The sequence below is a fragment of the Macaca mulatta genome, chromosome 16 (genome assembly GCF_049350105.2).
Source record: "Macaca mulatta isolate MMU2019108-1 chromosome 16, T2T-MMU8v2.0, whole genome shotgun sequence".
NCBI lineage: Eukaryota > Metazoa > Chordata > Mammalia > Primates > Cercopithecidae > Macaca > Macaca mulatta.
Window position 1 is genome coordinate 4593445 of NC_133421.1, and position 26624 is coordinate 4620068.

Sequence of the window (26624 nt, forward strand, 5' to 3'; positions counted from 1 at the left end):
AGTGTGCCACCACACCTGTCCTGCCCTCAGTTGTTCAAAGGGCACATGGCTTTATGCTGCTTGCATGATGGGGTGAATGGAACGTGCTGACTGTTTTAATCACGCAGCAGGAAAACCATTGCTACGTGGTCCTGTGCTGTGGTGTAGAGCGGGAGTGAGAGATGATGTCCCTCCAGGGGGATCTTTGACTCAGATAAGAGAGGCCCTATCAAATCAGGGATATGAAGCTGGTGGGCTACACGCTTCAGTGTCAGTAGCTCCTCTGGGGGGCTGTCCGGTTTACAAATGGCCCTCCTGAGTCTGCGTCCCTTGTCAGGATAGAAAAGCAGGCAGGATGGGGTTCTTTGCTCTTCCCAAGCTTGGAGAAATCCTGACCTCCAGCGAGCGCAGGGAGACCTGTGGTTTGGGTTAGGAGCAGCAGTTCTGCTGTTTTCTTGGGACCCCTTTGCTGTAGACCCAGCTCTTCCTAAGATGCCTCAAGGCCGGGCGCGGTGGCTCATGCTTGTAATCCCAGCACTTTGGAAGGCTGAGGCAGGTGGATCACGAGGTCAGGAGTTTGAGACCAGCCTGGCCAACACCGTGAAACCCCGTCTCTACTAAAAATAACAAAAATTAGCCAGGCATAGTGGCAGGCGCCTGTAATTCCAGCTACTCGGGAGGCTGAGGCAGGAGAATCGCTTGAACCCGGGAGGCGGAGGTTGCAGTGAGCCGAGATCGCACCACTGTGCTCCAGCCTGGGTGACAGAGCGAGACTCCGTCTCAAAAAAAAAAAAGATGGTTCAAAAGGGGAAGGGAGGTTGTTTGTCCACATGAGACCATGTGTGGGTTACACATGGGGTGTGTGAGCCCACACATTTGTACAGGTGTGCACAGGTGTGAATCCAGAGGGGAAGGGAGCAGGGCCCACGCCTTGATCCTTCCACGTCAGCTTTCTGAAGCTGGAGTTCTGAGAGCCGCCTCCCTCGACTAGCTCACACTGTGATAAGGAAAATCCATGAGCTCGTGTCCAAGGATGCCTGAGTGACTCGTGACTCAGTCAGCGTCAAGATTACTTTCGTCTTTCCCCTCTGCCCTCCCTAGCTTGTCAGCTTTGTCCTTCAGGCGTGGCCCCTCGTGGCCCTAAGAGCTCTGTCGTGGTTTTAGCTGCTGACATGTTAAATCTCTTCTGGGAATCATTGAGAAAACCTTTCCCCAACGACCCCAGTGGATATTCCTCCTCTGCCACTGGCAAGAGGATAGGCTGACCTACTGCCTTAGGCAGATCATGACTCAATCCTGCGTCCCATGGAGGAGGAGGACACGTTTGGCTAGAACCTGTCTCAGCCAGTGGGGAGCTCAGGAAGCAGAGGGGTTGGTACTTACATGTAAGCAACAGATAATACTCATATCCAGAAGTCTTTGCCCTTGCGGAAGCCTAGACAACTGATTAATCCAGAAGGAGCACCCCACAGGCTCTGGGTCTTTCAGCCCTGCCCAATGTGAGGAATATGTCTTGGGCCTTCCTCAGGCAGGGACCGTGTCCTACACGTCTCGACTTTCCTGCTGCAGGTCTCCCAGTTCCTGGCACAGTGCTGGGCACATCAGAAGCCTGCAACAGGTGCTCGTTATTAACTGTAAGAGTAGCCACACTTACTGGATCGTTACGATGTGCTGGGTCCTCTCCTCAGAGCCCTGTGTGTATTCTCACAACTGCTCTGTGGTGTAGACATCAATATCTGTTTCACTGATAAATCTCAGAGAAGCTGGGTCACCTGCCCGGGGATACTCAGCTAATGGGTGCTGGAGTAGAGAGCCCAGAAGCCTGGATACAAATCCTGGCAGTGAAATCCTAAAGCCTCTGTGCTTTTGACTGCTGAGTTGCATTCCTGCCTGGCCAGATCCAGTGACTGACTGGATGATCAAAGGGTTACTGGAGAGAACCTCCTCTTCCTAGAGCTCTCATATCATCTTTGAAGGCCTTCGGAGCCAGAGAGAGCATCATCCAGGGGGCAGCCAGAATCCTCTGGGACTTCCTTTGTCAGGAAATCCTCCCTGAGGTCGAACCGAGCTCTGCTTCACCACACCACTCTGAGGGTGGTTGTGCCTTCCCGGGTCCATCCCTCCCGTGGCTCAGTGATCTTGGTTTTTAGCTGTTCTCACTCTCACATGTACTTTGACAAAGCCTTGACCGCCCTGGTGGTCCTTTCCTGGGTTCTTCACTATTTGCCAGTGTGCCCCTTGTTCCTGGGTGGCCTGAGCAGCTCTGTGCCCCCCGAGACACTGCCCTTCTGCCAGGCTGAGGGTACATCTCTTTCAGCAGCTGCATCAGACCGTAGGCCGTAGCAAAGGTGGGCCTGAAGCCCCCTGTCTGTCAGCGGCTGCATGGGACCGTGGACCGTAGCAAAGACGGGCCTGAAGCCCCTGCAAGTGGGAGGGGCGGCTCAATGCATGGCTTGTGCACGGATGAGTGAGACCCTCACACGCTTTCACCAACGGCCAGCATATTCCAAGTTGCACAGAGCACACTTAGGTATATAATCCAGTGTATATTACAGATGGAGGCTCAGTTTTCTGGAAAAGACTCAGCTTGTGGTCAGGCACCTGCGTGTGCTGAATCCCCACCACGATGCTGGGTGTGAAACACAGAATTCCCATTTTACAGATGAGGAAGCTGTAGCTTGGAGAGGTTAGTGACTAGGTCAGTGTCGTACAGGTTTGGTAAACTCCAAGCCTCATTTTCCTTACCTGTAAGATGAAGATAACAACCTTTGTCCACTTTGCAGGGGAGCTGGGGCACCGACCCCTCAGATTCCCTCCAGCCGGGGCTGTGCCTTGCCTCCACCCATGCCCAGAGTGGGGGGCAGAATATGGAAGCATCCTCTGTAAGCTGGAGTAAATATCGTATGGGCCTCTGTGACCGTGTGTGTGTGTGTGTGTGTGTGCGCGCGCGCGTGCACACACACTTGCTGAGGGCTGTGTCTACAGACCCCACGAAGAGGGCAGAGTCATCCAGAAAGCCCAGGTGCTGATTCTCGGGCCCTTGTTCTCTCCCCATAGAGGGCCATCCGCGTACGCAGCCACTCCATGGAGACCATGGTGGGCGGCCAGAAGAAGTCGCATAGTGGGGGCATCCCGGGCAGCCTCAGCGGGGGCATCTCCCACAACAGCATGGAGGTCACCAAGACCACCTTCTCGGTGAGTGCTGGCAGGCCCTGGGGCAGAAGTGGGTGCCGGGGAGGCACCCCCAGACCTACGGAGGAAGAGTGCCCCCACCCAGGCTTGGGCAGGTGACTTGATCAGGGCAAGCTGGATGATGGAGGGAAACTGAGGCTGCTTGGGGATGACCCTGACCCCGACCTCTGAAAATGGTCCTTTGGAGCCTCCATCCTAGACAGCACCTGGGGTTGGCCCAGATGGCGCTAGAAGCCATCCTGTCCTATTCTCTTGAGTTTCCTTGACAGCTAGACCTCCTCCTCAGGCCAGCCCTGCAGTATCGTCCTGGGGTGTGTTTTGCTGCCCAGGGGCTTGGGACCCATGCCTGTGAGAGGGGTGTCCTTGCTTTGTTATGATTAATGGCAGCAGGAGCCACCCCAGCTTACTGTGCACCAGGCACTGAGCTGAGTAACCTGTAGACACAATCTCACCTGCTTCCCATAGCAGCTGCCCGAGGTGGGTGCTAATGTGTTCTCCTGTTCCCGTTTGAGGAAAAGGAGGCCTGCTGGGGTTAAGTAACTTGCTAGAGGCCACTCAGCTAAGCTTAAGAGCTGGGATTTGAGGCCGGGCGTGATGGCTCACACCTGTCATCCCAGCACTTTGGGAGGCCGAGGCGGGTGGATCACAAGGTCAGGAGTTCAAGACCAGCCTGGCCAACATGGTGAAACCCCGTCTCTACTAAAAATACAAAAATTAGCAGGGTGTGGTGGCGGGCGCCTGTAATCCCAGCTACTCGGGAGGCTGAGTCAGGAGAATCACTTGAATCCGGGAGGTGGAAATTGCAGTGAGCTGAGATCGCGCCACTGTACTCCAGCCTGGGTGACAGCGAGACTCTGTCTCAACAAAACAAAACACAAAATCAACTGGAATTTGAATGCAAATCTGCTGGTTCCAAAGTCTATGCTCTTCATCACCATGTGTACAGTTCCCAAGGAAAGGGTCCTGCAGGCCTGTGAGTTTGGGCCTGATTGACTCGCACCAGGGGCTGGGGAGGGGAGGGAATCACATAGTTGAGCCTTTCGTAAAGCAAAGTGGGCTGGGCACGGTGGCTCACACCTGAAATCCCAGCACTTTCGGAGGCTGAGGAGGGCGGGTCTCTTGAGTCCAGGAATTCGAGACCAGCCTGGGGAACAAAGTGAGACCCCATCTCTGCAAAAACATGCAAACATTTTCCAAGTATGGTGGCACACACCTGTAGTCTTAGCTACTTGGGAGGCTGAGGTGAGAGCATCGCCTGTGCCTGGGGAGGTCGAGGCTCGAGTGAGCCGTAATTGGGCCACTGCACTCCAGCCTGGGTGTCAGAGTGAGACTCTGTCTCAAAATCTAAGAACTAAAGCAAAGTGGCTTTGGATTTGTATAGACTAGGATTTTCCTTTCTTTTTCTTCAAAATAGCAGAACCTACTCACCATGGTACTAATTATGAGTATTATAAATGGCCTCGCATAATTAATCTAATTGACTAAATATTTTCCTAGCTATTATCTTGTTCCCCCTGAAGGTGCATGGTGTGAGCAGAGCAGGGCCTTATCTCCGTCCTGTGGATGAGGAGACTCAGGTCGGGTCTCACCACTCTCCTGAGGTTCCGTAACATGTGCATGGCTGGAGCTGGGCCCTGAGTTGAAGGCTTGGTGGCCTCTAAAGATTGGTTCTGGGCTCCCGTCTGCCCTCCTCAAACTCCCACCACTCATTGTCCACTGTGAGGCTGGGCAGCTGTCCAAAGCAGGTGTCTCGGCTGCCCCCCGTCGCCTGTTGGTGCCTGTGGCCCCGGCTTGGCAGCTCTCAGCCTGTCTCGTTATTGGATCACCTGCGTGGCTCCATTTGTTTGTGAGGAATGAAGGAGAGTCAGGAGTCCTCACCCTGCCAGTGATTTGCTGGATGACCTTGATGAAATCTCACTCTCTGGTCTTCAGCTTCCTTGCCGGTAAAATGACAGTTTGAACCAGGTCCCTCCCAGGCCTCCCTGGCTTTGTGCTTCTCAGTCTGTGTCCCCCTGGAATTGTTCTGACCTTCTCAATATGGTGGGCCTGGCCCTGTGTTCCTCCACCGGAATTGTTCCAACCTTCTCAATATGGTGGGCCTGGCCCTGTGTCCTCCAACAGTTGTGGTCTTTGGTGGATCATGACCTGGGACCACAAGGTTTGACTTAACAGAGGGAAAGAGGCTGTGACTGGCCTGAGTCTCCGGGTCTCAGCTCCAATTACATAGATCTCAACCTTCCTGGCTGTCTTGCTATTTTCTGGGGTCTCTTCCAGACCAGGAGCCATTTGTAGACCAGGGAGGGGGATGAGGGGATAGGAGAACGGTGTTTGGGCTGGGGGCATTCATTTTGGCGATTTCATCGGCAGCCTCCAGTGGTGGCGGCAACGGCGAAGAACCAGTCACGGAGTCCCATCAAGCGACGGTCGGGACTCTTCCCCCGCCTGCACACGGGCTCAGAAGGCCAGGGAGACAGCCGGGCACGATGGTAACTGTTGGGAAACCCCTACCCCAGCCTAACTTGTGGGGTCTGTCAACCCCTTCCACTGCTACAGCTGTTCAGTGCCCTACCTTGCAGGGAGGAGCTTTGCTCAGCTTTGGGAGATGGCCCTGCCTTCAGGCACCTGTGTGTCCCCTGTCACTCACTCAGCGCTTTATCCAAAGAGGCTGACTTGGCCAGTCTTTGCATGGGACTTTCCAAAGTTACTCTTGCAGCATTTTGACCCAGGCTAGAAACATTGCTTGGGTTCTTATTTCTTTGCCTCCTTTTTCAACACTCACTCAAATGGCCTGTCTTATGGGAGCCTTGCCTGATTCTGCCGGGCAGAGTTAATTGCATCTTCCTTGGGCTTCTGAAACATTCTGTGCTTTTTTCTTTTTAAGCAACTCATATATTACATTACATTGAACCTGTTCTTGGTGATTGTCTTTCTGATTCTTTTAAAAAAATGAACACACAGTACTTGTACATATTTTTGGGGTACATGTGATATTTTGATAAAATGCATAATGGTCAAATCAAGGTAATAGAAATATCCATCATCTCAAACATTTGTCTTTTGAGTTAGGAACATTCAAATTATTTTCTAGCTATTTTGGACTATGTAATACATTATTATCAACTATACTCACTGTATTGTACTATTGCACACTAGATCTTATTTCTTCTATCTAACTGTATTTTTGTACCCCTTAACCAACCTCTCTTCATCCTGCCCTTCCCTGCCCCTTCTCAACCTCTGGTGACACCTGTCAACTTTCTCCACGAGATTCACTTTTTTAGCTCCTACATATGAGGGAGAACATGTGATATTTGTCTTTTTTTTTTTTTTTTTTTCCTGAGACAGAGTCTCTGTTGCCCAGGCTGGAGTGCAGTGGCACCATCTCAGCTCACTGCAACCTCTGCCTCCCAGGTTCAAGCAGTTCTCCTGTCTCAGCCTCCCTGAGTAGCTGGAACTACAGGTGCATGCAACCATGCCGGCTAATTTTTGTAATTTTGGTAGAGACAGGGTTTCACAATGTTGGCCAGGCTGGTGTTCAACTGCTGACCTCAAGTGATCCACCTGCCTTGGCCTCCCAAAGTGTTGGGATTACAGGCGTGAGCCACCATGCCTGGCCATGGTATTTGTCTTTTCGTGTCTGGCTTTCACTTAACATCATGACCTCCAGTTCCACCCGTGTTGCTGCAAATGACAGGATTACATCTTTTCCACGGGTGAATAATATCCATTGTGTATATACAAAACATTTTCTTTATCTACTTGTCTGTTGATGGACACTGAGGTTGATTCTGTACCTTGGCTGTTGTGAGTAATGCTGCAATAAACATGGGAGTGCAGACATCTCTTCCATATACTGATTTCCTTTCTTTTGGATATATTTACCCTGCAGTGGGATTGCTAGATCATATGGTAGCTCTAGTTTTAGTGTTTTGAGGAACCTCCATACTGTTGTCCATAGTGGCTATGCTAATTTACATTCCCACCAACACTGTGGGAGCATTTCCCTTTCTCTGCATCCTCACCAGCATTCGCAGTTGCCTGTCTTTTTGATAAAAGCCATTTTAACTGGGGTGAGATGATAGCTTATTGTGGTTCCTGTGGTGGGGGCAGATGTCACAGACTCTAAATTACTAAAGACAAATAATAACAGATGTCAGGATATGGAGAAATGGGAACCCTTGTTCATTGCTGGTGGGAATGTAAAATAATGCAACTACTTTGGAAAACAGTCTGGCAGTTCCTTAGAAGGTTAAACATAGAGTTATCACATGACCAAGCCATTCCGCTCCTCAGTATATACCCAAGAGAGTTGAGAACGGTTGTCCGTGAAAGAAAGTTTGCATTTCCTTGATAATTAGCGATGTTGAATGTTTGTTGACATACCTACTTGCTATTTGCATGTCTTCTTTTGAGAAATTTCTATTCAGGTTTCTTGCCCTTTAAAAATCATGTTGTTTGTGTTTTTGCTATTGATTTTTTTGAGTTCCTCATATAGTCAGGTTATTAATCCTTGGATGGATAGTTTGCAGATATTTCCTCCCATTCTGCAGATTGGCTCTTTACTTGGTTGATTGTTTCCTTTGCTGTGCAGAAGCTTTTTAACTCAATGTAATCCCATTTGTCTATTTTTGCTTTTGTTGTCTGTGCTTTTGAGGTCTCATCTAAAAAGTTTTTGCCCAGACAGACCAACGTCCTAAAGCATTTCCCCAATGTTTTCTTCTAGGAGTTTATTTGTTTCATGCCTTAGATTTAATCCATTTTGATTTGATTTTTATGTATGGTGAGAGAAAAGGGTCTGGTTTTATTCTTTTGCATATGGTTATCCAGTTTTACCAGCACCACTTACTGAAGAGACTGTCCTTTCCCAATGTATATTCTCAGCACCTTTGTTGAAAATGAAATGATCATGTGGTTTTTGTTCTGTATGGTTAATGTGATGTATCACATTTGTCGATTTGTGGATGTTGAACCATCCTTGCATCCCTGGAACGAATCCCATGGTGAACTGATCGTGGTGAATGATCTTTTCGATGCATTGATGAATTCTGTTTGATAATATTTTGTTGAGGATTTTTGCATCTGTGTTTATCAGGAATATTGGCCTTTTTGTTGTATCCTTGTCTGGTTTTGATGTCTTTCTGATTCTTTAATCGATGAGCCCATTTGTTCTTTATTTTAGCAACCAACATTTCTTGAGTGGCTGCCATGTGCTGGGCACAGTGCTGAGTGCTCAGACAAGTGCTACAAAACATATAAGCCTGACCTCCAGAAGTTCACAGTCTTGTAAGGGAAAGGGCAGCATTTGATTGACTTCCAAATTCCCAAGTTGTCTGCCTATGCCCTGGGTGGTGGCATCATGTTCTGAAGTAAGGCTTGAAGGACAAGAGGCAGGGTTATGGAGAAGGATGAAAAGCTCTGTTTGGAACCTGTGCATGGGAGATTTTGTGAACCAAAAGTAGAGATGTCCAGGAGTGGTCAGAGTTATAGGTTTTTTTAAATTTTATTTTACTTTTTTTAAATTATTATACTTTAAGTTCTGGGATACATGTGCAGAACATGCAGGTTTGTTACATAGGTATACACGTGCCATGGTGGTTTGCTGCACCCATCAACCCGTCATCTAGGTTTTAAGCCCTCCATGCATTAGGTATTTGTCCTAATGCTCTCCCTCCCCTACCCCCAACTCCCCGACAGGCCCTGGTGTGTGATGTTCCCCTCCCTGTGTCCATGTGTTCTCATTGTTCAACTCCCACTTCAACATGTGGTGTGCGGTTTTCTGTTCCTGTGTTAGTTTGCTGAGGATGATGGTTTTCAGCTTCATCTATGTCCCTGCAAAGGACGTGAACTCATTCATTTTTATGGCTGCATAGTATTCCATGGTATATGAGAGGCCTTAACTAGAGAAGGAGAGTTGGGAGCCAATAGGGTAGAGGTACGGATTAACGATGGCTTAATTAATACGACCACCAGAGAGGCTGAGTAGAGTACCACATTCAAGGGCAGGTGGAGAAGGGAAGGTGGCGAAGCTGACTGGGAAGGAAAGATGAGAGAAGAGGGGGAGGGGATGGAGTCTCTGAAGCCAGAGGAGGAGAAATTCCAGGAAGGAAGAACATCTGTGTCAGACACACAGAGAAGTCCAGCACAGTGAGCCAAACCCCTGGACAGATTGACAGGAGGTTATTAGCAACCTCATCAGAAGTGCATTGAGACACTTCATACCTCTAGGATAGCTTTAATCAAAACGACAAGTGATAACAGAAGTCAGAGAGGATATGGAGAAATGGAAACCCTTGTTCATCGCTGGTGGGAATGTAAAATAGTGCAACTACTTTGGAAAACAGTCTGGCAGTTCCTTAGAAGGTTAAACATAGAGTTACCATATGACCAAGCAGTTCCGCTCCTAGGTGTATACCCAAGAGAGTTGAGAACAGTGGGCCATGAAAAAAAGGAGTCCACTAGTACAACTAGACACAGATACTCATGGCAGCACTACTCGTCATAGCCTAAAGTGGAAACAGCCCAAATGTCCATCATCTGATGAACGGATAAATAATACACCATCTATCCATAAAATGAAATATTATTGCAGTAAAAAGGAATAAAGTCCTGATACAAGCTACAACATAGACAGACCTTGAAAACATTATGTTTTAACGTTTCAATTTCAATGTTAACATTTCAGTGTTAAGTTTAAGAAGCCAGACAAAAAGACCATAACATATTATATGATTCTATTTACATGAATGTCCAGAAGAGTTCAATCTACAGTGATGACTTAGGGATTGGGTGGGAGTTATGGGGAGAGGACTAAGGAATGATTACAAGTGGGTCCAGTGTTTCCTTTAGGGGACCAAAAGGGTTCTAAAATCAGATGGTGGTGATAGTTGCACAACTCTGAATATACTAAAAGCCATTGCATTGTATGTATATAATATACTTTAAATAGGTGAATTCTGTAGTATGTAGATTCTGTCTCAACACTATTATTTAAAAAGTTCTTTGACGGTGGTTCATGCCTGTAATCTCAGCAATCTGGGAGGCTGAGGTGGGCAGATCACTTGAGGTCAGGTGTTTGAGACCAGCTTGGCCAATGCAGTGAAACCCCGTCTCTATTAAAAATACAAAAAATTAGCTGGGCATGGTGGTACGCACCTGTATTCCCAGCTACTTGGGAGGCTGAGGCAGGAGAATCGCTTGAAACCGGGAGGCGGAGGTTGCAGTGAGCCAAGATCGCACCACTGCACTCCAGCCTGGGCGATAGAGGGAGACTTGGTCTCAAAAAAAAGTGCATTGAGGACATGGCCATCCTGTCCCCAACAATCAGCACAGGGGGCACTGTGGGGACTGTCCATGGTCTTCGTCAGACTGCAGGAGAAGGATATTCTTGACTGAGAGTGCCCCTTGCTTCCCAGCTCCCAGGGTAGCCTCCTCATGTGGGTCCAGGAGCTCGTATTCTAGTCTATATGAAGGGCGGCTCCCCGGAACCTCCCAGGAGTCCATGTGTATTGGGTGGTTCCTGCCATGGGGGCGGATGTCATAGACTCCACCATATTCCCCGCTCCATTCCCCATAGGGTCCTCTCTTGACCCTTAACTCTGCCAGGTGTGATGGCCAGCTTGGGTGAGAGAGATCTGGGCTAGAAGCTGTCAAGCCAGGACTCCTGCTTGGCAGCTCTGGACTTCACCGTGAACCTAGAACAGTCCCTGTTGTAGGGACCAGGAAACCCTGTAGTGTCTGCCGTCTCTGGGGGGCTCAGGTGGGAAAGGACGTCCTGGCGGTGATGCTTGGTGGGGGCGCTCTGACCCACAGCCCCCCACCGTGCTGAGAGCTGGCTGGCAGAGGGGTCTGCCTGGGGCCGGGGATGGGGTGGGAGTTTGAGGGCTGTCTGCATGGCCTCACTCCTCATTTCCATTCCCTCAGTGACAGCACATCCAGCACACCCAAGACCCCGGATGGTGGACACTCCTCTCAGGAGATAAAGTCTGAGACCTCATCCAATCCCAGCTCTCCGGAAATCTGCCCCAACAAGGAGAAGTAAGAGAGGGAGGGTGAGGGAAGGGCTGGCTTCGGCCACATGGAGTCCTGGAACACGCTCTCTGCCTCCTGGCCAGCTGAGAGTGACCATCTCCTCCTGCCTCTGGAACTCTCCAGAACACAAAGGCCGACGGGTGGGGGCATGGGGAGCTGCCAGAGGACAGGCTCAGATCGGTCCCGGGGAGGACCCTGGGGGTGGAGGGCTCCCGCCTGTGACCCACGCTGGCCTCGCTTCCTGTTCCCTGCAGGCCTTTCATGAAGTTGAAGGAGAACGGCCGCGCCATCTCCCGCTCCTCCTCCAGCACCAGCAGCGTCAGCAGCACCGCAGGGGAGGGCGAGGCCATGGAGGAGGGCGACAGTGGGGTAGGTGGGCTCCGTCCACCCTCGGGCAGGCACTCTGGGGCGTCAGCCAGCCACCCTCCTCGCGTTAGAACAGCACTGTGGATCGAAGCCCACTTCGGTCTTTGCAGAGGAAAGGGGAAAAATGGAAACGAGAGGCGGGCTCTTCAGCCATGATCACCCCCTGGGCGGGGGGTGAGGGGACGTCTCTCTCGGAGTGACATAGCAGCAGCAGAGGGAAGGGGCCAGACCCGATGGCGCCCCTGCCTTGGGGTTACTGGCTGGAGCAGTGAGTGGCCAGTGCTCCAGGGGGCTGGGTCAAAGGTCCTTCTTGGAGCAGGAGAGCTTGGAACCAGGGTCGACGTCAGCAGGAAAGAAAGAGCAGGCCCAAGTGAGGAGTGGGAGGCAGCGGCTGTCCTGGGCTTGTGGGGACTGTCTCAGGCCTGTGTGGGCGCGGCTGCCGAGCTCACCCGGCGTCTCTCCTCAGAGCAGCCAGCCGTCCACAACGTCACCCTTCAGGCAGGAGGTGTTTGTCTACAGCCCGTCCCCGAGCGGCGAGAGCCCCAGCCTGGGGGCAGCGGCCACCCCGATCATCATGGGCAGGAGTCCCACAGGTCAGTGGCATCTGGTGGTGTGTGTGACGTCGCCAGGAGGGCAGGCCGTGCCCTGTCCGCTGTTGGCGGGGCCCCGGCCGTGCCACACTGGCCAGTTTCTGCTCCTCCCTGCACCGTGAGGCCCTCCGCGCTATGAGCCTGCCTCATCTGTTCATCCGTTTTTTTTTTGTTTGTTTGTTTGTTTTTGAGACGGCGTCTCGCTCTGTAGCCCAGGCTGGAGTGCAGTGGTGCGATCTCGGCTCACTGCAAGCTCCGCCTCCCGAGTTCCTGCCATTCTCCTGCCTCAGCCTCCCTAGTAGCTGGGACTACAGGCGCCCACCACCATGCCTGGCTAGTTTTTTTTTTTTCTGTATTTTTAGTAGAGACGGGGTTTCACCGTGTTAACCAGGATGGTCTCTATCTCCTGACCTCGTGATCCACCCGTCTTGGCCTCCCAAAGTGCTGGGATTACAGGCGTGAGCCACCACGCCCGGCCTGTTCATCAGTTTTAAGAGGCCCAAGTTCCTAACGTCTCCTTACACGGAGAGTTGTGAAACTGAGGCAGAGAGCTGAAGGCCTTGCAGGAGACCCCACCACAGTGGAGGAGTTGGGATTGGCGGTGAGAAAGCTGAGCAGTTTCCGCTGGCCCCTCTCCCCACCTGCCAGCGCTCCAGGGCCCCTGTGTCATGTCCAGGGTCTTGATCATACAAGAGGGGGAAGGGGTGCAGGGGGAGGGAACAACACGTGGAGAGGCCCAGAGGAGAGGAGAGAGCGGGTATTCCGAAACTGCACGTGGCTCCTGGCAGCTGGCTTCACAGGGCCAGGCATGAGAGAGGCTGGAGCGCTGACAGGCCGGGTGAGCCCTGGAGCCCTGGTGAGGGTTTTGTTCTGCTAGCAGCCGCTGTTGGAGTGTTGGAAGATTCTTAAATAGGGAAAGCACTGTCTGGAGTTGAGAAAGACCATTTTGGTTGCTCCAGCTGCTGAGTGTAGAATGGATTGGTGGGGAGTAGGAACAGAGTGTGGGAGGGGAGGGGAGGGGAGGGCAGGGGAGGGGAGGGCAGGGGAGGGGAGCTGTGGCGGAAGCACCTGGGTCCAGGAGAGATCGAGGAGGTAAAATGTATGGGCTCAGTAGCAGGGGTTCAGAGAGAGCAGGAGTCTGGGCGTTTGGGCAGAGTAGGGGAGCCAGCTGTGGGGAGAGGGTGGGGGCCAGCACCTGAGGGCCGTTCAGGTGGACCCGTGCGGTGGACACTGCTGGGCGGGTGCTGCGGGTCTCTGCCCTCATGAGGGCAGCATGGGACTCTGAGCCTGGGTCCAAATCCTGGGTCTGCTGCTCACTAGACGTGTCATTGGGCAAGTCACTGAGCCTTTCTGTGCCTCAGTTTCTCCAAGCAGAAAATGAAGGGAGACGAAGAGTCACGTCTGCCTCAGAGGAGCGGTTGTACGAAAATGAAAGGAGCTCATGCTTGTTCGAGGCCTGGAACTGTTAACCTCGGTGTTGGTTAAAGAATGGGCATGAGACAATAGTGTACTCAGCAGTTCTGAGCTAGGGGCAGTCTTGCTCCCCCATGGACGTCTGGCAATGTCTGGAGATGTTTTTGATTTTCACAATTTCGGAGGGGAGCTACTGGCACCTAGTGGGCAGAGGTCATGGAAGCCGATAAGCAATGGACAGGACAGCCCCCCAACCGCCTCAGACAAAGAATTCTCTGACCCCAAATGTCATTTGGTTGAGAAACTGTAGTCTCAATGGTAGAAACACAGGAAGGGCCAATGGGCCGTCAGGGTGGCTGAAGCCAAAATGATCCTGGGGTTTGCACAGCAAAGGGATGTTGCAAAGGGAACCTGCAGTGTCAGAGATAAAGGGAAGATCGTGATTCCACAGCCAGTGACCCTTTGCATGCGTGTTTCTCAGTGAGTGGAAGAGTTCACGTACCTTCTTTCATTCAGCCCCCGGGGGTTGGGCAGCTGCAGAGCTGGGTTCAAATCCTGGCTGTGGCATTGACAGGTCCATCTCTCTGAGCCTCAGTTTCCTCATCTGTAAAAGGGGGTAGAAATATACTTTCCCTGATTTTATTATTTTTTATTTGAGAAGGAGTCTCGCTCTGTCGCCCAGGCTGGAGTGCAGTGGTGCCATCTCAGCTCACTGCAACCTCCGCCTCCCAGGTTCAAGTGATTCACCTGCCTCAGCCTCCCGAGTAGCTGGAATTACAGGCACATGCCACCACACCGAGCTAATTTTTGTATTTTTAGTGGAGACCCATGTTGGCCAGGCTGGTCTTGAACTCCTGACCTCGTGATTTGCCCACCTCGGTCTCCCAAAGTGCTGGGATCACAGGCGTGAGCCACCGCGCCTGGCCTGATTTTTTTTTTTTTTTTTTTAAATAAGACTTAAATATTGAAAGAATGAATGAAAGAATCTGTAACCAAGCCTGGCTGTCACTTGCTGTTAAATAAATATCAAAGTAAGGAACGTTTTGAGTAAAGGAATTAGAGAGTCTCTGCAGGTTACTGGAGGTCACCGAGGGCAGAAGGGACCTGGAGCGGGTCTGGTGACTCTTGGCTGGCGCTTCCCACACCACACAGTGGTGCTGCCTCTGACATACCATTTCTCCACACAGTATTTAACCCCGATGGGCTGCTTTTCACCCCCAGCCCACGAAAGATGTGCTTGGTACCCACAGGATCAGTGTGGGCTTGGGGAGGTCTGGGAACCTGTTTGATGCTGTTCGGCTGAGTCTGGGGAGAGGCAGGGAGTAAGGGGAAGAGGTGGCCTGACATGTAGTCTCCATAATCTCAGATATCTGATCATGGTCATTTCCTCCCTGGGCTTCCTGGGGCCCAGAAGAGGATTGACAGGTTACACAGACGTGTCATATCCCTGGGTGGAACTCCTTGATTCGAAGCACCGCGAGCCAGCTAGCGGCTTCCAGGAAGACTGCACTAAGCTTTCGATACCCTCGGCCAGGGGAGAACCAGAAAGTCAAGTGGCCCTCCTGCCAGCGGGGCACAGCGGGGCACAGTGGGGAACGTTGACACTGGGCTCTGCCACCACTCACACACACGGAATTTTATTACACGATGGATGTCAAACCCAGTGTACAAATAAGAGATAGATAATGTTCTTTATCATAAATCCCATATGTCCAGCTGATTCTCACAGAATATGCTTTTATATTATAGTATATATTATATATATATACTGAACATGTCCTATTATATATACATATGTATATATAATATATAGTATATATTATATATCTACACACATATATATATATATTTTTCTTCTTCTTCTTTTTTGAGACAGAAGTCACACTCTGTCACCCAGGTTGGAGTGCAATGGCACAATCTCAGCTCACTGCAACCTCCACCTCCCGGATTCAGGCAATTCTCCTGCCTCAGCCTTCAGAGTAGCTGAGATTACAGGTGTGGGCCACCACCCCCGGCTAATTTTTGTATTTTTAGTAGAGACGGGGTTTCTCCTTGTTGGCCAGGCTGGTCTCCAACTCCTGACCTCAGGTGATCCGCTCGCCTCGGCCTCCCAAAGTGCTGGGGTTACAGGTGTGAGCCACCGTGCCCGGCCATGAGTATTTTATATTAAGAGAACTTCATTCATTCGTCAGTAACATGAGTAATTTCTTTGCTGTATCTGAGAAAAGTTTTCAAAACCCGGAAGGATACTTACTTAGTTTTCTTTTGTGCTATTCACAATGTAATGGCAACATGTTTTGAAGTTTAATGTACATTACTTTTTTTCTATTAGTTCCTTAAGTCTAGACAACGAGACAATAAATCAAGCCATGATTTGTAGCACGTACCAATTCCTGTGGTGTAAATACGCTTGTCATGGCTGATCTCAAGCTACAGATTTGACATCCTCGAGCATGGAATTGGGAAGAAGATACACTGTAGCCACCATCTTTAGGGTGTTTCTACCACGTGGATACAATAGATGTAAGAGCACAGATAATCGTAAAACAGAAAAACAAGTAGGAAGTGATGAATTTCAAGTATTCATTACCTCTGTTGAATATAATGTATTGAACTGTAAGCTTATATATAATTCAGCTTTTAAAAATGGCCTGAGTTGAACAACCAGCTCACCACAATTCTATAATCTAGGAGTTGGCTCTCCTGGGTCGGCACAGGTCAGCTGGAGCGCCTAGTTCTGGTGGAGGGCAGGGGGCCCCCTTCCCCTGGCCTCCCTGGCCAGTCCCCACACGCAGCCCCAGTGGCCTCCACAGCTCCACCCTTCTTTCACGGCCATTCTTCTTTTTCTTAGATGCCAAAAGCAGAAACTCCCCAAGATCGAACCTGAAATTCCGCTTTGACAAGCTCAGCCATGCCAGCTCTGGTGCGGTAAGGACGCAGTGAACACCTCCCACACCCCACACTGTGCTTTCCTGCAGAGGCCAGAGGAAGAGGGCTCAGACATCCCAGAGGGGGTCCCCGAAGGAGGCAGGGGAAGCTCTGGGGAGGTCTGGCTCCAGCAGGTGCAGGCTGTGGCTCGGGGTTCCAGCCACCTTTGCCACAACTCCTGAGTTAGAGCTACACCTCTGGACGCGGCCAGGTCCAGATGTGAGGTGGGAAGGGCTGGTTCCTGGGGTCCCAAGTGCCTTCCTGAGCTCGCCAGACTATCGAGAGCTCCAGGTCCAGATGTGAGGTGGGAAGGGCTGGTTCCTGGGGTCCCGAGTCCCTTCCTGAACTCGCCAGACTGCCGCTGTGGAAGGGGCGTGTGCTGTCTGGTTATTTATTTTAAACTCCGGTATGGATTTCTGTTGAAACAGGGTCACTAATCTGAAAGCGGAGTCCTTCGCCTGTCCCAGGTGGGTTGAGTGAATGTTTGTCCTGCTGTGGCTGTGAGTGGTGACATGTGTTTCTTTTACATCGGGGTACTAGTGGCCTCGTAACCTCAGAATGGCCGGAGAGATGCCGCCAGCTGGGGAGGTCCAAAGAGTTGCCTCGCCCCTGAAGACCTGCGACGGGAAAGGAGGGGCAGATGGCCTGTGTGCATATGGAAAGGGGGTTCCCAGTAACGCTGGACCAGACGTACTAGATAGGCCTCCCTCCCACTGATGGCGTCTGGTTCCCGCAGGCAGAAAGGGAGTTGCCCAAGCCCGCTTCTGACCCAGGAGGGAGGAGTTCCTGAGTGCTGCCTTGCTCCCCTGCCCTCAGGCAGCTGTTCCCTCCTTGTGTCTTTGGCGGAGGCCCTGGGCTGAGGTGTGTCCTCCCTCCCTGCTGGGGGATGCCCCGGCAGTCAGCACCGTGAGGGACCACCCCAGGAGGCCTCTGCCCCTGCCTGCTTCGAGGGGCCACGCGGTTTCAGCAGAGCGGCCCTGGGTCTAGCTTGCCCCCATCAAGGCCTGGATTTCCGCTGGGGAAGTCACCAGAGACCCATCTGAGCCCCCAGCCCTCTCCCCACATGGGGTTCCAGGGATTGGAGTCACAGCTGGAGCCAAGCGGAGGGTACGACCGAACCCACTTTATGTTCAACCTGATTTATGTAAAAGCAGAAGACAAATGGGCATGTGGACCTTCACCCCCGGCTCCCATCGTGCACTCCGGACGCCACTGCCCACCAAAGCCGTGGCTACGCGCGGCTTCTCGGGCCACGCAAGGTGGAGCCCCCTTACATCAGGTGCCCTCCTGCTCCTAAGTGTATCCAGTGAGCTGTAGCCATGGCAGGCGCGTTCCCCACCCCTTCCTCCCGGCGTCCGCATCGTCCCCTCCTTCCTGTACGGAATGTTCGCTCATCGCCTCCTTCCTCCTTGTCTCCTCAGGGAAGCCCCTCTTCTGTCCTGGAAAAGGCTCCTGTTCCAGCAGTTTGGGAGTGCCGCCGATGACCCTGACAGTCCCAGCCCCGCCGCCCCCCGGCCACCTGCCCACAGACGTGCTGTCGGTCCCGTGTCCCAGTCTGGCCACAACCCTGCCTCCATCCTCATCTACATGCCCTCCCAGCACCTCCCATCTCTGGGCGAGGCCTTCTTCCTCAGATTCCTCCCGCTCCTGACCTCCCAGTGTGATGTCCGGGTCGTTTATCATCCTGTTCGGCCTGGAGAGGAAAAGAGAGTTGGGCAAAGGGGGATCTCGGGGGAGCTCAGCAGTGACTGGGGAGCTGGTCTGCCTCAGAGACGGGGTTGGGGGCGGGAGCAGAGCCTCGGTGAGGGTCTTGGCCATGGGTCAGTGCCTTCTCGGATGCGGTAGGCTTTACTACCGGGAATGCACTTGGTGGTGGAGGCGTCATGTTCCCAGGAGCCAAGATTCGTAGCATCCTTGAGGCCATCCTGATAAAATTCGGCGCTGTTGCCCCCGTATCTCTGGAGTTCTAAACCGTCTATCTGCTTCTGTGCTGAGCATCTTTCCCATCTGCTGACGTAGACCCAGGGCTGCCCCGCCCCTGCTGCCAGTGTACTGTGAGCGGGGCTCCAGCCAGTTCAAGCTCAGAGACAGAGCTGGATGGGCCGGGACACTTCCTGGACTGTGGCAGGAACTTTGGGTTCCACCCAGTTTCTCCTGATTATGGCTGCTGTGGCGGGGCAGCCCCGAGGCAGTCTCTTCCCTTTGCAGAGGTGTTTTTCCCACAAAGGGGTGGGCAGCCAGCAGTGAGAAGGAATTCAGGGAGAGCGAAGGAGCCAGTGCTGGGATGCTGCTGTGTTGGTTGAGGAGAACCTCAGGGCCTGAGGGCCAGGCCGGAGCCCAGGTCTCTGCTGACAGTGGAGGTTCAAGGAAGATGCAGTTACCTCCCCTCCCCACATACTCGAGGGGAGAGGTGAGGTGGGGGATGACTTTCGGGTTCTGATCAGGCCCCTGGATGGGGAAGGGGCACAGTTGCCCTCAGCAGCTTATGCCCCTGGAGTCTTGGGGATCCCAGCCTGGCCCTGGGGCCTTGTCCAGCTACTGTGCCCTTTGGCAGCTGCATCTGGGACTCAACCCCCCCAATCCTATTCCCCTCTCCAGCTGCAGGTCTGTAGGCAGCTGTCACATCCGAAGGGTTCCTGCAACCCGGGCCCCATCTGGGTGTGGTTCAAACCCTGTGACCCACCTGCCACTGCCACCTTCAGCAGAGCCCCCTTGCTGGGACAGCCAGCTCACCTCCAAGGACAGCCCCTCCTGGCTTCTCCCCCTTCCAAGTCTGCAGCACCGTGGGCTTCTCTGCTGATGGGCCTGGACTGGGGTTAAGGTGGGCATCCTCCAGGTAAAATGAGCCTGAAGAGCAGCTTTCAGTGCAGACAGGGCTGCGGAGTGACACTGGCTGGGCACCTGCCCCATGACCGATGACAAGAATTTCCAGCCGAATGCTTTCTTCCTGTAGGGATCTGGACCTATGCCCAAGATATAAATATTACATTTTTTTTTTTTTTAACTGACATAGTGAAATTTTCCCCATAGCTTCTGCCATTCGAGCAACCTCGTGATCCTTCCTCCCCGCCACGTGTGTGGGAATGATTGAATCCTGTTTGCAGGCTGGAGAGGAGCTCTCCCTTCACTAGCACTTTCCCCAAAGTACTAGTCTAGTAAAATTTATTCTTGTTAGAAGGTCAATAAAATATCTATCTGTTTAGCTTTTATGAAAAGTCACCATAGCAGCCCTTACTGCTGGAGCGAGGCCCGTACATTCTGGCCGTGTTTTGTTGGCTGGGCTTCTGGAGGCTCTGGAAAGGTCAAACTGCATTTCTTTAAGAACAGATGCAGGGCTCTGGCTTGCCTCTCTGGGAAGCCAGCATTACAGTTGCTTGGTGGATGGGCCATGTCACATTGCCATCTGGGGTCCTCTGGGGTTTCCTGGTTGTCACCACGCTGTCCCATTTGGGAATCCCATACCTGCCTGTCCCCACTGCGCTGGCTGACCCTTGCCGCTTGCTGCCTCCTCGGAGCGGTTTGTCCCTGTCTCTGAGCTGGTCGGCAGGATGGCTGGGTGGCCCTCAGAGAAGCACAGACCTGAGATGGGGTCTCCACCCCTGGTTTGCTATTGGACTGCTCTGAACAGGATCCCAAATGCCTCTTCCCTCCGGCCACGCCCCACTGTCTCTAGAAGCTCCATCCTGTGGCTTCCAGAGTGTGCACTTCCAGCCCACCCAGGGTGCCAGTTCCGAGAGGGAGGAGGGGAACAAGGACGGCCCAGCCTCCCCTCGCTCGTCTGGACCATGCGGCAGGCAGCTCGCGTTCCTGGAGGGCTGTTCCCCCCTCCCCCCACGCTGTCCCTACATCTGTTCTGATCTAAAATGTCCTTCCTTTTATGCTGCGCCCAGTCTTGGGGCTCAAAGATTTGCTCAAGCCTCATTGGGCCTTGTGACTAGGCTCATCTAGATGGTGCTCCTGCTGGTGTTTGAGGCGTTTCCACTGTGATCTCCGCGAGGGGGTGTTTTCCGGGACACATCTCTGGCTCTGGGAACTGCCTGACTCACTGAAGAAACTACTTTTCAGGCACCGTGGGGCCACCCATATACCTCCAGCTCAGTTGATGCTTAAAAACAGGTGCAGAAAAGCTCGCGATAGGTCTTAACGAGAGTGTCTGTCTATGCCAATTAATGTAAAAATGCCGTTTCTTGAAAAAGATTCAGTGGTTCAGCTTTGTCAGCATCATCTCAACACCCAAGCCTGCTGGTTCCTTTTAGCATCTCATCCAACCATGTCATCGTCCAGATGAGAAATCTTAGACTTGCTTGAGGTCACACAGCTGGCTGGTGGCAAAGCTGGGATTAGAACCCTCAACCCAGAGTCCCTTCCTCTGCACCACCTACATGGTTGGTTGAAAAGTGGCTGCGTTCCCTGGGGCCCTGGGTTTTGGGGAAACCAGTGAGCTGCTGCCTTGGCACTGGCTTGGAGGTGAGCAGTCAAGGATGCTGGTGAGGCCTCAGTTTCTGCTCTTTTTCATCAGAAGGGAGAGGCTCTGGGATTTTTCAGTGAAGACCCTTGGGCTTTGGATGCAGCTTGAATCAAGAAAGCGAGGAGGGAAAGGGATTCGGTGAGCTGTTCCTCAGTGGGATCGGTTCTTCAGCTCCAGCGTGTAATGGGGGTGGAAGCCGGGGAAAAAGTTGCTGTTCACCAACCCTTATGCTGTTTCCTTAATTTAGGAAGAAAAGCTTCCTTTTTCCTAAATTAAGAGGAAAAGTGGTCAAAGAAAAACTCTTCATTTCTCCCTGATTCTTAAATGAAGGTGGTTAATAGAAACCCAGGCTCCCGTGACAAGGCAGGACAAGAGCCTCTTTTACTTTCCTCCCCTGACCCTTTAAGGTGCCAACTCAAACACTACCTTTCTTATTGCTTTCGAAGTCAGTAGAGACGGATCTGTTTTGAGCAGTCGGGGGTTCGAGTCGATCTCATGGCTACAGGCGGCCAGCAGGGACCAGGCCAGTCAGCCATGCTCAGGACCCCTCGGCTCCTCCCCCAGCCTCTAGCTACCCCTTATCGAGGCAAGGGAAGGCCAGTAAAGTTTGCCAAGGCTGATCCTGCAGCCTGATGGGGCTGGCTGGGGTGTTCTTTTACCAAGCTCTGTTTTACCGCCAGCCCCTTGTCCACCCCGATCCCACGTCTCCCTCCCTTCAGCTGGACCGTGTGCCCCTTTGGGACGGGGAAGACAAGCCCCACTAGGGCCAAGGGCAGCAGGGCCCTGCCGAGTGAGAGGCTGTGTGGCAGCGGCTCTGTCCTGTGCCTTACCAGCCCTGGGAGGGGGGCATTTGGCTGGAAGACAGGAATTTAATTGCCATCGTCTTTGATTTTGTGACATTTCTGCTTGGCAGCGTGAACCCCTCTTCCTGCCCCTTAGCATGCGTGCAGCTCTCTCTTGTCTTGGGTGTTACCCTTGGGCACTCCAGCTCGGGGACTGCTGGCGTGTGAGTGTGCAGATTCCCCTGTGTGGTCGAACCTAAGAACTGTGGCTTGGAAGTGATGCTCCACGTGACGACGGCTTTCCTTTCTTTCCTCTTAGTGAGGAGGTGATTCGTAGACCCCAACTGCCTATGTAATGTAAATAATGTACATTTAATTTATTGCTATGGTAGCACATTGTATTTGTTAATGTACAAAACAAATTCTAAAAGGTTGACAAATGTATATTTTGTTGCTTAAATGTGTCTTTGCAGAAATTGACAATAAATAACATATTTTGTGTCCATCAGTGTTCAGACTTCTTTGCATGGGGCCCTGGGCCTGGGGGTCACTTTTCAGTTCACTGGAAGTTGCATATTCTCTGGCCAATAGATATGTTACTTTAGCCTGAAACGTATTTTTAAACATGTACATTAACTGTTGATGTTTAAAACACTGACGACAATTAGAAAAGTGGCCGGGCATGGTAGCTCCTACCTATAATCCTAACATTTTGGGAGGCTGAGGCAGGAGGATCTCTTGAGCCTAAGGATTTGAGACCAGCCTGGGCAACATAGTGAGGGCCAATGTGTACCAAAAAAAAAAAAACACCAAAACCCAAAAAAAGGCTAAAAAATTAGCTGGGCAGGTGGCGCGTACCTGTGGTCCCAGGTATTTAGGAGGCTGAGATGGGAGGATCACTTGAGCCTGTGAAATCAAGGCTGCAGTGATCTGTGAATGAGCCAGTGCACACCAGCCTGGGCAACAGACTGAGGCTGTGTTTCAAAACAACAGCAGCAACAAAAAGGCCGGGCGCGGTGGCTCACGCCTGTAATGTCAGCACTTTGGGAGGCCGAGATGGGCAGATCACCTGAGCTCAGGAGTTCAAGACCAGCTTGGGCAACATGGTGAAACCCCGTATCTACTAAAATGCAAAAAATTAGCGGGTGTGGTGGCGCGTGCCTGTAATCCCAGCTACTTGGGAGGCTGGTGCAGGAGAATTGCTTGAACCCAGGAGGCAGAGGTTGCAGTGAGCCCAGATAGCACCACTGGACTCCAACCTGGGCGATAGAGTGACACTCTGTCTCAAACAAAAAAAAAAAAGAAAAAAGTTCAGGAAGGCCACCAGGCCTAGCCAAAGCCATCACCTGAGGAGCCCCGCATATCACAAGAAAGAGTCTTAAATTACCCTCCCTGTCAGACATGGTCATCGAGTGGGAGCAGTTTGTAGGAAGGCTGGCTTGGCTGTAGTTCTAGTCCAACTCAAAGCTCGAGTACTGCTGGGTTGGTGGCGTAAGTCCCAGTCTAAGTCTGAGCACCTGAGAACAAGGGGCACTGACCCCCGAGGGCAGGAGAAGGTGGATCTCCACACGGCTCGAGCGGAGAGAGTTAATTTGCCTTTCCTCCACTTTTTTGTGTCAGGCCCTCATCAGACTGGATGATGCCCAACCACAGTGGTGAGAGTGGGTCTTATTTACTCCGTCCACTGGTTCAAGGGCTCATCTCTTCTGGAAGCCCCTCAGACACATGCAGAAATGTTTTGCTTGCTATCTGGGCATCCCTTAGCCCAGTCAAGTGGACGTGTAAAATTCACCACTGCAAAAGTCAAATGTCCTCCCTCCTTCGTGGAGACTGTCCTCCTCTTACATTTCCTGGGGGAATGAGGTGTTGATTTTACAGCTGGTTCTGGTGAGATGGTGCTGCTGTGCCGGCCTAGTGGGGCTCCATGGCTGGTTCCAGTGACCTCAGTGGTCTTCTCGATTTGAAATGGGAAAATTTGTTGAGTCCACCCAAACCCTCAACCACGGAATGGTACACCTGGTGACTATGGCACTCGCTGTTTATGAAAACCAGAGTTAAGTTCCAGAGAGGAAGACTGAGACATCATGTTGACACCTTAGGGCAAGGATCCTGGGAAGGAGACGTTAGATCGCTATTTCTTCAGGCAGCAGTGATACCTGTTGCAGTAGCTGCAGACGGCCACCCTCAACTTCAGACCATCCCCTGCCCTGCAGAACAGATACTGCTCCCACCTGGAGACAGACCTTCTTTTCTAGCAGTTCAGCTTTTGGGTGCGTAGAAATTACCTGGAGATACTGTCAAAATGCAGATTTCAGGCACTACTGCAGAGATTGACGGGTCTGTGTGGGGCCCAGGAATCTGCATTTTAAATAAGCATATGGGGGATTCCGCTGCAGCATTCCTTTCACTTTGGGAACCACTGATCCAGTTTGCAGTCTCTATATAATCCTGTCTCCTGTGACGGTAATCTCAAGCCCAGTGAGACAGGAGACCCGAGAGACAACCATCCCCTATGTAAGGGAATCTTTTTATCCTCATCACAATCTGGAAGAGCATCTTCCCAGCAAGACATAGGATCTTGCAGGAAAAGGAAAGGGAATCACTGGAGAGAACCAAATAGAGAAATGTGCATAAAATATGAAATTTTCTGGGAATAGTTTAAGGCTAAAATGTATTACGGTTGTGGGAATGACATGGGCATCCTGTCATCAGAAACCCTGGGAGGAAAGATGAGCATCATGCAGGAAACAGAAGAAATTTGGTGAAAAGAAAAACTCAGATCCTGAAAGAACTAAAAATTAAGTTAAAAATGAAAACAGAGATAAAACCTCTTTCCCCAAACCGATACAAATGATTAGATGTGACGTGAGACTGCGGAAATCTACCAGCAACCCGGGAACAAAATGTAGCTGCTGGAAAGAGCCATTGCGAACACGCGTGCATGAGAAGCGTCCCCGTCGCTAATGTGTTAAAGCCAAAATCATCTAGTAGTTACAGCAGATAAGCTAAAGAGGCCGGGCGCAGCAGCTCACGCCTGTAATCCCAGCACTTTGGGAGGCCGAGGCGGGTGGATCACAAAGTCAGGAGTTCAAGACCAGCCTGGCTATCACGGTGAAACTCCATCTCTACTAAAGATACAAAAAATTAGCTGGGCGCGGTGGCGGGCGCCTGTAATCCCAGCTCCTCGGGAGGCTGAGGCAGGAGAATTGCTTGAATCCGGGAGGCGGAGCTTGCAGTGAGCTGAGATCACGCCACTGCACTCCAGCCTGTGTGACAGAGCGAGACTCTGTCTCAAAAATAAATAATAAATAAATAAACAACAAAAAAGAATGAGTTGATGAGTTGACTCCATCAAGTGAAATAATAACACAAAACAGCTTCTATCAAAGAACTAATAAAAACAAGCTGCAACATAACCAGCTCCACATAAAAATGTACAAATGAATGATTACACACACACCAGTGAGACTGTTCTAGGAAAGGCACAGACGCTTCATAAGAAAGATGGTAGAACAACTGCTCAAATTATTGGGTCAAATGAATTTTATGGATCCTCCTGCAAGACATTCCATTAAAAAATTAAATATGAGACCAGCAAGGAAGTCCTTATGGCCTTGTTCTAAAATGCCGATTGCTGGGTTTTATAAGAACTTATCACTAGTAAGAAATACGAGGAAAAATCCAGGGAACATGGACGATGGGGTCCAGGTGAAATCCACCTATGCCACTGAAAGTGCAATAGTGAATGTAATGGAGAGGATTTTACCTTTTTTAGTTACAGAATTTTCCACTAAGAGAGTTTCTAAAAACTAGGAAGGATAAAACTCCAGCAGAGACAACTGTAACCTATTACAAGGACTGAGCAACAATAACATTATCTAAGATTTTAATTTAGTGACTTTTTATTGCCAGCTAGTATTAACTACCATGACTTTGTTGCAGGGGTTGAACCGAGCTCAAACTACTTTAAGCCAAAAAGGGGAGCATCTGTTAAAAAGATACAGGAGTGCCTCCTGGAATCAAAGGACAGGGATGCATCTGTACCACATGAAGGACAGCAAAGGTTGCCAGCCCTCAGGCTGTCTCTTGCCTCTGCTTTCTGTTTTTTTTTTTCCCCCTGTGCTTTTTGTTTTTCTCTGTGCTTCTCTGTATTTATTTTCTTTCTATTGGTTGTTGGCATTGTCTTTATGGATTTGGGATGACTTTTTGTTTAGCTTTATTCTTTCCTGGAGGACCAGCTGAGCCCATCTCAGCACCAAATTTCCCCTTCACTGTCTGGACTGTGAAAATGGATCTGGGCCCTTCAATATGTTTCCTTTGTCCGCTGGTATCATGTTACGCTTTGTCAGTAGAGGGTGCCAGAGAGACACTGCAGGAGGGACAGAGTTTCATCTCCTGGTTCTCCAGTGCTTGCTTGGCAACCTCTTAATGCCCACTTGGCTCTTGTAGCACATGCTGCATCTGGGGGTCCAGTTCCTGCAGGGTGGGCACCTCTGCCAGTACCAGGTTCTTTGAGGGCACACAGCCTCTCCAGCGCCCATTCCCTGCAGGGCGTGACAGATGGCAGCACCCAGTGGCTAGCTGCTTCTCCTGCCAGCAAACCCTTCCTGTCAGCTGGTCCCCACCAAAGTGCCTGGTGGTCTTGCAGCAGAGTACCTCCAGTGAGACACCTCCCCGTGAACAGAGGGTGGGTCCAGTATGTTTCACTGGTGTGGAACCACAGTGACTTTTCCACCCAGTGACCCAAGGCCATCCAGGGCTGGATCGTAGTCCTGGCGGTGGGGGCGGGCAGCTCTTCCTTGGGTGCTCTATCTCAGCCTTAGAGGGGTGGAGGCTGCTCCTTATTCCCGCTATTCCTGTATTTGTTCGAGTTGTCTT

At 51.4% G+C, this 26624-nt stretch overlaps 1 protein-coding gene across 9 annotated transcripts in view; it reads left to right on the plus strand.

Annotated features, from left to right (window-relative positions):
• RAP1GAP2 (RAP1 GTPase activating protein 2) overlaps positions 1-22251 on the plus strand; it is a 299993-nt gene extending 277742 nt beyond the window's left edge. For all 9 annotated transcript variants that reach the window (XM_077969813.1, XM_077969814.1, XM_028835883.2 and 6 more), the window contains 8 exons: positions 3037-3174; positions 5539-5657; positions 11092-11205; positions 11454-11568; positions 12032-12158; positions 16420-16496; positions 16925-16963; positions 17918-22251. In XM_077969813.1, the coding sequence (XP_077825939.1) occupies positions 3037-3174; positions 5539-5657; positions 11092-11205; positions 11454-11568; positions 12032-12158; positions 16420-16496; positions 16925-16933 (699 nt within the window). In that variant the 3' untranslated portion in view covers positions 16934-16963; positions 17918-22251. The remainder of the gene's footprint in view (positions 1-3036; positions 3175-5538; positions 5658-11091; positions 11206-11453; positions 11569-12031; positions 12159-16419; positions 16497-16924; positions 16964-17917) is intronic.
• The last annotated feature ends 4373 nt before the right edge of the window (positions 22252-26624 follow it).